This window comes from Cyprinus carpio, chromosome A7 (genome assembly GCF_018340385.1).
Source record: "Cyprinus carpio isolate SPL01 chromosome A7, ASM1834038v1, whole genome shotgun sequence".
Classification (NCBI taxonomy): domain Eukaryota; kingdom Metazoa; phylum Chordata; class Actinopteri; order Cypriniformes; family Cyprinidae; genus Cyprinus; species Cyprinus carpio.
In genome coordinates this window covers 7014089-7025171 of record NC_056578.1, presented here as the reverse complement: position 1 = coordinate 7025171, position 11083 = coordinate 7014089, and the positions used below count along the sequence as shown (strand labels likewise).

General features: G+C 41.3%; 1 protein-coding gene across 1 annotated transcript; it reads left to right on the top strand.

The window, feature by feature from the left end:
* Window positions 1–242: 242 nt before the first annotated feature.
* Window positions 243–1404, top strand: LOC122145568 (protein mono-ADP-ribosyltransferase PARP15-like). Its single transcript, XM_042759442.1, has 2 exons — window positions 243–558; window positions 961–1404. Exons 1-2 carry the CDS (start codon window positions 396–398, stop codon window positions 1236–1238), a joined length of 441 nt encoding a protein of 146 aa, XP_042615376.1. The 5' UTR covers window positions 243–395; the 3' UTR covers window positions 1239–1404.
* Window positions 1405–11083: the final 9679 nt, after the last annotated feature.

Here is an 11083-nt window from a genome sequence, read left to right as displayed (position 1 = left end):
GATTTTTAACTTGAACGACTGACACGGGTTGAGGTGTTAAATGAAGTAGTTCAAAGCAATATAATTCTGTCATACCCAGATAGCAGATGTCAGATAAGATGTCAGTTTTACATACATTCTAAATCATAAACATCTTAAAGACATATGGTTTGCATTTCAGTTACATCTCCATGATGTATGTGGGCGATCAGGGTATTGACTTATGCTTGTAATATGCTGCTCACGTTTGTCAGTCAAACTTCACATCGTTTTCACTTTTCATTTTGTATGGCAGTACAGTCCTTATAGTTTGCTTCTATGACGAACAACAGATGTGAATCTGAAGTCCATCAAATATATTTGTACATGGCTGTTTGAGTGCAAATGTATTTCAACAGATCGAGCGCATCCAGAACATGAATCTTCGGCGGTTATACGAGGCACGTAAAATAGAGCTGGAAAACAGAAATGGTCTTCTTGTGGGAGCAAGAGAGAAAAACCTTTATCACGGCACATCAGAGGTGTCCTGCTCATCCATCATGAAGTCAAACTTTAATCGCAATTTTGCAGGGCAAAATGGTAACTGCTTTTTTTATTATTATTTTAAAGGTTGGTTAAAATAATAGTCCACCCCGAAAATGGAAATTCTGTCACTATTTGTTTGTGACCAATATACATTGTTTCAAACCTCTATGAACAGCTTGGCTAATTGTGACTATGACTGTCAAGGTCAAAAAAGTGACTAAATGCACCATAAAGTGAAGTTCAGCTGACTCGCTCATAGTCCTGTGAAGTCATGCAATAACTGTAGGAGTGACAAATCAAACAGCGAGTGATGACAGAATTGTAGGTTTTGGGTGAACATTGGATGAACTTCCTCTTAATAGTTTAACAGTCTAGTAAACAGATTCCCAGTCAGTCACTGATGGTTTCGTTAACTGTACAGTTTGCAGACTAAATGATAATGATTACCTTTCTCAGCCACCGTCTATGGACATGGGACGTACTTCGCTGTGAACGCCAGCTACTCTGCCCAACCTACCTATGCAGTTCCTGCAGCAGACGGGACTCAGCTCATGTTTGTGGCTCGTGTGCTTACGGGTTATTACACTCAGGGTCAGGGTGACATGAGGACGCCCCCTGTGCGCGTGGCACCTGACCTCTATGACAGTGTGGTGGATAATATTCAAAATCCCTCCATGTTTGTGGTTTTCCACGATTGCCAGGCTTATCCAGACTACCTCATCACATTCAAATGAACTTCTGCAAAAACCAACCCTGGCTTGAAATCCAGAAGATTTTTAAACGGTTATTAGTTATATCGTTGATCTTACATTAAAATGTAATCATTTAATGTGATACTGTTATGTAGAGGGTTTGATTTAGTTAGTTACTGCATACCTTTTTAAGCTTTATGCCATAACTAACAAGAGTGCTCAGCGGATATGAGTGTTTAACTAACCAGTATAATTCAAATTAGGCAGTTTAATGATAGCAAATAAAAATGAGAGTTTTTTCAGGAAATCTTGAAATTCACAAGAATTTATGAGCAGAAAATGTGCAATATCAATTCTGCCCTACAACGGCAAAAGACCTTAACTCGCTAGAGTGTGAAACTGAGAAAAATTACAGTTTTTTACTTGTCCCTCCAAATTAATTATAGGTAAGACACTGGAAATTTAACAATTAGATGTTTCAGTAATAAAAATTATCTACATAAAAAAATTGTGAGCTCAAACTTTAATTTTTACCCTTATTTTGAAGTTAATGTACTCTGCCTTTGCATCGTCTACAAAACATGAGAAGTCACACCAAGGCAAAAGACAGTAACTAACACATTATCAATATTTGCTTGCTGATCACCATTTACAAAATAGTTATAATAACACCTATATACAATCTAGTGATCATGGGCTGTCTCATATAGGCTATTGCATATAGTAATGTGAAAAAAAGGTTTTTTTTTTTTTTGATCGTAACAAGCAAACTAAAAGTTAAACATGAGTGGATACTGTGGATACCAAATGATTTGCTATACTCAATAACGTAAAAGAATGCTAGGCATAGCATAATTGCTTTTATATTGATTTTTATAAAATAGCCTAACCTAAAAGAATGACTTGTGGACTGATGTGAATGCCAACAAATGGGGATAATGCTCAGAATGCTTGTGGATTAAACATCTTCGATGAGGTTCATCACCATGGATTGATTTAATCGGGTTACAAGAAAAGTTAGGATATGGATTTAATTGCAAACTGTTAGTAGGCTACTGATTTTATGATTGATCATGCTAGCTACGGCATTCGAGTCCACACGCATCCAACTAGAAGTGACAGCCTGATGAATAATCTGCATTACAAAAAGAAGAAAAAAAATCTTTAAAGGTTATTCACGATTACGTATTGCTGCCAAAGTATCTAGTCTTTACAGTGCTTTGTTATATGGAGCTGTTTGATAGATCGCAATCTATCTAACTCGTTTGTCTACACCGTAATTAAAATTAGATATAAACTTCATATTGACGTGTGGCTAAACAAAGTCAAAATGGCATAACTCAATTTGAGCATTCCGAACAAAGTGAAAGAGCGGTAACTGGTGTATACGGTGTTCTGCCTTGGTTTCTCCGGGGCTTTTCGAAGTTAAGGTTGAGACGACCCATTATTTTCTCGGAAAAACAATGACATTGACTCAAGATACTTATACACATGATAAAGGATGTCTTGAATGTCCCAAAAATATCAAGAACTAATTTTCAACAAAAATCAAAGTTACGGTCTTTTGCCTTTGCACGGCATAATTGGCAAAGGGGTCTGTAGATTGACAATATGATATTAAATACTTGTGTGAGTCTCACATAGTTATAGTCTGACATAGAAAGATTATCTGTCTCTTGTGCAAACCACAGAAGTGACATGCAATTATGATATTTAGCTTCAGGGCAATCGATTCATCACTCCAAGATAACAGGGTTTTTAAAATGTCATTTGATCATATTCCAATACTTCCTTCTCAGTTCTCATGTCCGCTTCAGGCTCCTGGCTATCATGAAGAAACTGTTGAATGTTGTTTTGTATGAAAGGAGTTTGCTCAATTTGCCAACACAGCTATGCAATTCTTTCAAACATCACCTGGAAGTACTTCAGGAAAACTTATGAAATAATAAGACCTGTCTATATTGTAAAAATAAAAAATAAATAGTTATTTTCTTGTATTATTTGGCTTCATTTCTACTTTATCTTAATAATTTAGCTGCACACATAGATCAGTCTGCTTTATTAAGTATGTTTATTAGCTATACTTTAATAATTAAGAAATTTATGAATTAAAATCTCCCACTGACGTGTAGACTTTGAAAATGTTTGCAATTCGAAATCCATTTAACAGACATCATTGTGACATTTGCATAATGAATTGTGATTGGTTTCTGGTTTCCTGTCCTTAACACAAGCTCTTTGAATCACCTGTAGTATACAAACTACTACAAAAATAAAACGATTTTTAACTTGAACGACTGAACGGGTTGAGGTGTTAAATGAAGTAGTTCAAACCAATATAATTCTGTCATACCCAGATTGCAGATGTCAGATAAGATGTCAGTTTTACATACATTCTAAATCATAAACATCTTAAAGACATATGTTTTGCAGATGCAGATGTCAAATAGACATCTCCATGATGTACGTGGGCGATCAGGGTATTGACTTATGCTTGTAATATGCTGCTCACGTTTGTCAGTCAAGCCGTAAAACACGGATCATAAAACTAGTCCATGTGTGCATTAATAAGTAATTTAAGTTAACCTACTAAGTTAGTAAGTTATATGATGGCCCAAATTTGAGTTATTCACTGAAAATCTTCCCTATCGTAGCATAGATAAAGGTACACTCTTAAAAATAAAGGTGCTTCACGATGCCATAGAAGAACCTTTTTGTCTAAATGGTTCCAATGGTTTCTGTTTCACAAAAGGTTTATTTTTTATTTTTTTTATTTTTTTTTTTGGTGAAAGAAGTTTCTTCAGATTATAAAAAGGTAAGAAAGAAATGGAACTTTAAATAACCTATGAACAAATATTTCTTTGTATAACAAAAAACACAAAAATCTACACACAAATCAAAAAAAAAAATTAAGCACCTTTATTTTCAAGAGTGTAGATGCCTCATTCAACAGCTCCAAGCACGTATAGACACAGGACAATAATTCACACAATTGTTTATCAAGTTTTTGTTTACTGAAATCTGAAATGAACAACCCTGCTTGTTTTATTCTTGTCAAAAATGAAATATGGCTACCCTGGCTAAAGCTGCACGCTCTATTGCGACACATCCAAAACTTTTAAACATGTGAACGCATTATTTCAGAGCTTACATTTTCCTTTTATAAATCACACAAGCCTATATGTGGAAATAGAGTGTGCAAGTCTTATTTACTTATTTACTTACTATTTACTTATGTGCTGGTATAGAGCTGTGGGAAAAACACATTTGGGTTGCAGACATAGGTGAGTTAACATGGGCAAGATTTAATTAGAGGGTGAATTATTGATTAATGTGGGTAAGGTAACAATGTTTCCACTGTGTTTAAATTACTTGCGTAGACACAGTGTGTAATTGTAATGACGTTGTTGAACAACGTTTTTTCTCATATTTCATCTGATCTCACAAGCCCTGATGCCTTGATATGTCATCGTGGCCTTCCTGTTCTTTCAGTCTGGAGCTCTTCCAACAAAACAAAGCAAGTATAGGCAAGCCTATACAAAATGTTTCAGTGGGAAGACGAGGAAACTGCTGTGTGGCGAGGGGGGCATGGGAAGGCATGGGAATAAAAAGTGATCTTTACACAATATTGTCTTTATGTACAATATTTAAAAAATGGAACTGATTTATCTTTCGTTACTGATAATAATTTTCTCCCTCCTAGTTTGATGCATTCGTTTACAAAACTGGCCCTTGTGTTGTCACTGATTTTAAAATAATTCAATTTCAATCTATTATTTAAAGAAAATAAGAGCTAACTAATGATATGTGAATTTAAATAGATAAAATAATTTGCAATACAGTGGGGAATGGGGACAGTGTTGCCTTTATATTTTTATTAAATATATTTATATAATGTATATATATCAGGGGGGAAAAACAAACTTGATTATATGTGTTGTCAGGGTTAGGCAAAAATACATCAAAATGTATTTTAAAATAAAATACCAAATACCTTCATTTTAAGTGTATCATAATAAACTACAAAATACAGCAGTCTAAAAAAAAAAAAAAAAAAAACACACTATTACAAGTAATCAAAAAATACTAAAAACATACTTTTACAAGGGAGCATGAAATTTCTTTGCAAACCTTCCATCAACTGGCCTTTTTGATAAATCCCTTCACCATTACACTGATTAAGTAAACAATGTTTGATAGCAACAGCTTTTCATGCAATAAATCTGACATACCTGTATGCAATCAGTTAACAGATCAAATATTCACATATCCCTGTGATCTCCCAAATGAAAGGTAGGTTTTAAAGTAACCAACAGTTTAATGTTTCAAAGTTTGCAAATGATTCATAATTGTATCTTAATTTAGTTACTTGGTGTTTGGTAACGAAGGGCCTACTTTGCATTGTGCTGTCTCCTGAGTTGCAAAGAGGTCTACTTGAGCTCTGCCAAAAATTCTCCATATCTGCTCCACCACCTCGGGGTGAAGCTTCCATTCCCCGGGCCTCGGCCCCTGCCTCGACAGTATGTCTGCTCCCACATTCAGTTTCCCAGGAATATATACTGCTCTGAGTGAGAGGAGTTTGCCCTGGGACCACACAAGGATCTGGTGCGCCAGCTTGTACAAGGGGCGTGAACGCAGACCTCCCTGGTGGTTGATGTAAGAGACCACCGATGTGTTGTCGGTGCGCACCAACACATGGTGATCCCTTAGGTCTGGGAGGAAGTGCGTCAGTGCACGATAAACTGCTAGCATTTCTAGACAATTGATATGCCATGTCAGATGGCGACCGCTCCACAGACCGCGGGCCAGGGTGGCCACTCATGACCGCACCCCAGCCAGTGAAGGAAGCATCCGTCGCTAGTGTTACACGGCGACCAGGAGCTCCCAGCACTGGGCCCTGATTCAAGAACCAAGGTTTCTTCCACATGTCTAAGGCACGGAGGCAGCGCCGCGTGACCTTGATAGTTCGAAGTGGATTGCCCCTCGGGGAAAATCCCTTGGTCTTGAGCCACCACTGTAGGGGTCTCATGTACAGCAGGCGAAAAGGTATCACGTTGGACGCAGCTGCCATCAGTCCCAACAATCTCTGAAATTGTTTGACAGTGAGTGACTGGCCTTCCTTGACTCTCTCGACTGAGATGAGGATCGACTCGATACGAGCAGGGGACAATCGTGCCTGCATCGCGGTCGAATCCCATACTACGCCTAGATAGGTGGTTCTCTGAACTGGAGAAAGTACACTCTTCTTGGCATTCAGTCTCAAACCCAGCTCCCCCATATGTGCGAGAACGACATCTCGATGCCGAGCCGCAACCTGCTCTGACTGAGCTAAAATCAACCAATCATCTATATAGTTGAGAATGCGGATGCCCTGCATGCGCAGGGGGACCAGAGCCGCATCTACACATTTCGTTAACGTGCGGGGTGAGAGTGCAAGGCCAAAGGGAAGTACTCGATATTGGTAAGCTTCGTCCCCGAAAGCGAACCTCAGAAACTTCCTGTGTTGTGGAAGGATGGATATGTGGAAGTATGCATCTTTGAGATCTATTGTGACAAACCATTCCTCGGACCTGATCTGAGCTACAACATGCTTGATCGTGAGCATTTTAACTTCAGTCTCATAACTGATCGATTTAAGACCCGCAGGTCTATGATCGGACGCAACTCCCCATCCTTCTTTGGGACTATGAAATACCGGCTGTAAAATCCAGATTCCCTGTCTTGAGGAGGGACCACCTCGATGGCCTCCTTCTCTAATAGGGCTTTCACTTCTTGTTCCATAACCAGACCCTGCTCAGGGCCGACTATCGTCGGAGTAACCCCGTTGAACATCGGCGGTGCAGAGCCGAACTGAATACGGTAGCCTTTCTCTACCGCGTGCAGGACCCATTGAGATACATTTGGCAGTAGTTTCCACGCTGGCAAATAATCTACTAAGGGAATCAGTCTCTCAAGACTGACCTCTGGTGTAAGAGGCCCCCGCAGGGGCGGCGAGCATCTCAGCCCCGCTACGCGCACGGGCGGAAGATACTGAGAGTGATGCTCGCTGGGGACCGCTGAGCCCTGGAACACTGGCAGGGTTGGCAGACCGGCCCCCCAGAGGGCGCTGAGGCGAGACGGGCACCGTGTACTGCGGTGTGCACCGCTCTACCCCAGCAGAGGCTGCCCTCTGACGCCCTGGCTCTCTGGCGTCAGGGCTTCTTGGCCGAGGCCTTCTTAGCATCAATAACTGCCCTCAAATCTTGTTTGGGCCTCGAAGACCTCGGCCGAGAGCGTCGCTGAGACTCCCGTTCCCTTTGCGGGGGAGCACGAGAGGCGACACTCTGTTTTTGAGCCTCTCGGTGTGAGGAGCTAGGGTGCGGCTGGGGCATCTCCCGCCCAGATGCCCCGAGGGAGCGACGAGGGAGGAATTTATGGAACGCCGCCGCCTGTTTGCGAGCCTCCTGAAACCTGTCGACCTGTCGAAAGGGTCAGCCATAAATGCCTCTCCACGGCCACCATAGATGCCATGGACTGCCCAATCGCTCGGGCGGTCTCCTTGGTGGCGCGGACGGAGAGATGAGCGGTCCTTCTGAGTTCAGTGATGTCATCGGACTTGATCTCCTCTCCCTCATCAAGCTCCTTCAGCAGGTCAGCCTGGTATGCCTGTAACACCGCCATGGTGTGCAGACACGCACCAGCCTGACCTGCTGCCGCATACCCTTTGCCCACCAGAGCCGACGTTGTTCTGAGCGGCTTGGAGGGCAATGCCGGGGCCTTCAGAGACGATGCAGTACCGGGGGACAGATAGCTCGTGAGCGTCTGTTCCACCCGGGGCATCGCTCTGTAGCCGCGCTCTGCAATCCCCACTACATTGCCATAGTAATCTGAAGAAGGGATATACAGGCGGGCTGAGAATGGCCTCTTCCACGATCTAGCGATCTCTTCATGCAGATCGGGAAAAAATGGAAGGCCCCGGCAAGGAGGTGGCTGACTCGCCCGCAGAAAGCGTTCGTCGAGCTTGCTTTTCTGCGGTTTGGTTGTTTTCTCGCCGGGCCACTCAAGACTCAACTTGGCCACCGCACGAGTCACCACCTCCAAGAGCTCCTCATACCTCGGCGAATGGGGTGGCGAATCCCTGTCGACAGACTCCACATCGACCTCCTCGGAGGAAGAGAGGCGGAGTGTCGATCCCTCTCCCTGGGTGGAAGGAACCGCAGAGCGTGCTTCCGACTCCAGAGATTGGGCGCCGGATCTGGCAGAAGTGGAAGGAGATAGGGACTCGCCCGTCTCCATTCCCTCTGTCAGATCCACTTGCGAACCCCACGAATGCAGCTGCCGTTCTGCCTCGGCAGAAGCGGGGCCAGCACCACGGGGAACGCTGGCGAAGGCTCCCTCCTCAAAGAGAGCCCTCCGGGAACGAAGCAGCCGCACCGACATCCTCTCACAATGCGGACAGTCGGCCCCCTCGAGAGCCGACTCGGCGTGCTTCGAACCCAGGCAGACCACGCACAGACTGTGTGTATCCCCGCTCGTAATGTAGCGCGGGCAGGGAGGGACACACAGTCTGAAACGCGATCCGGATTGCCTTTGGAATGCTTAGTTTTCGCCTTGCTCTTTGACATGACTTGGAGCTCTACTGGACAGACAACAGTAAATAAGACTCACAAGACAAACTGAGGACATTCACACACAGAGCGCTTGCTGAAGACACGAAGCTGATGCCAGCTGCGCGGCACGTGCTTTTATAGCTTCCTGGTCGCTTACGTCACCCCGCCCGTGACGTCACGCTCTTTCATTGGACTGATTACACACGATATTCAGAGTCGCTCACGCTAGACGCGTTCCCAAAAGCGTTCGACGCAGCTCGAGTTCCTGAAGAGGAACATAGCTACGTGTTCTGTGCTAGACTAACTGAGACTTGTCATGGCACTTGTATACTGTGGTTGTTTTCTCGCTGGTCTGATTGCTTCTATTGTTCTCATTTGTAAGTCGCTTTGGATAGATCGTCTGCTAAATGATTAAATGTAAAATGTAAATGTAATGTAAAACACTCTGGAGACCACTCTGTATGATGTACCACTGGCAGACAGCAAAGAAACACCAGGGTCTGGATTGTGGCACTTCTCAGAAGATCTGGCAGCACTGTCAGTGCCTCCCTGCTCAGCCGAAAACCATTAAACACCTGTCCAGTGCTGCCACATTCAGCTTTATCCTGCAGTACAGGGGTCTGGTCTGATTTAGGGAAAGAAGGAAAAGAGAAACAGTTGAGAGCTATTACAAAGTAATTAGTAGAAGAAATATTAAGATACTTTAGTAAACTACTTTTTAGTAAGTATTAATACCACATTGGGGAAAAACTACTAGGCATATTTAAAACCTTAGCTAAAGGGATAGTTCACCCAAAAATGAAAATTCCAAACCTGGAACAACCTGGAACAAAACCTGGAAAAAAAGTAAATGATTACAGAATTTTCATTTTTGGCTGAACTATCCTTTAAAAGTATTATCTTGCAAACTCTAATACACTTAAGGTATTGAGAGTAAAAGTAAAGGTATACAGCAGGGTTATTCAAATCTTGCACTGCAGAGTTTAGCTCCAACCCTGATCAAACACACCTGAGCATGCTAATCAGTGTCTTCAGGATCATTAGAAAATCACAGGTAGGTGAGTTTGATCAGGGTTGGAGCTAAACTCTGCAGTGCACTGGCCCTTGAGGGTAAGATTTGAATAACCCTGGTATACAGTATTTTTCTGAAAAATAAAAATAAAAAATAGTCAGGATGGTTTTGCATTAATATTACTGCTGCACTACTGTGTATGTTGCATTTTACTTCTGAATATGTTCAAGGTTATTCAATTAAATTATTAAATGTTTAATTCACTGTCACGTGGAGCCTTTTTTAAAATTAAAAGTAAATTAAATTTGAAATATTTCTATTGCTGCAGCATAAGAGACTTGTTTCAAAAATATTACAATCCTTTGATGGCAGTGTACATATGTACACATAAGCTTACATATTTATACTAGTCAACATTTGAAGTGGATCAAAACCTTTCATTAATGTCATAAAACCAACCAATTTCCAATATCCGTTCTTGTTTTAGGACAACTTGAATGAACGTTTTTGATCCACTTCAAGTGTGTGTGTGTGTGTGTGTGTGTGTGTGTGTGTGTGTGTGTGTGTGTGTGTGAGTGTGTGTGTGTGTGTGTATATATATATATATATATATTATGGGTAGTGTATGACATGAATTAAAACAAAACATTAAAAGCATTAAATCAGATTTGATGATACCTTCAGAAACCTTGTAATAATCAGTTCATCTTTTTATGAGTTAGTTTAATTGTGCTTCAAGTATGGCAATGGTCAAAGACAAAATGTTGCAAACCACTGCACTAGAATAATATAATATTTGATGTTAAAACTCATGGTCTGTACTTTTTTCTGTTTGCAGGTCTTTGGAACTGTCATCTTTCATTATACTCAATGTTTCAAATCCCGCTTTGGTTATTGGTTATTGCTTGACCGAAGAGATGTATATTTACAAATGCCACCTTTCCCCTCTGTCAGAAGAATTAACGGAACAGTATCAGAACTAAATAACTAACAATGAAGTACTTGTGTCTTTGCATGACATTCATTTTCAAACAGTTCTGATGTTGTTAACATAACCCTTTTCATTGTCAATTACTTGCATTATGTGCAAGTGCTAGATTGTCAGAGTTATTAATTAATGCTTGACCAAAGAGATGTCTATAAATGCCAACTTGTTCCTCTATTAAAAATAACTGAACAGTTTCAACCAAATAAATAAGAATAAAATAATTGTGTCCTGGCATATTATTGATTATTCAAACTATTCTAATGTTTCTAGCACAACCCTTTTCATTATCAATTTAATT

Bases quoted from the DNA above. Each gene is read 5' to 3' on its own strand.
- LOC122145568 (XM_042759442.1), top strand. From the start codon at position 396: ATGAATCTTCGGCGGTTATACGAGGCACGTAAAATAGAGCTGGAAAAC. The intron at 559-960 runs GTAACTGCTTTT...TACCTTTCTCAG, and splicing joins CAATTTTGCAGGGCAAAATG to CCACCGTCTATGGACATGGG.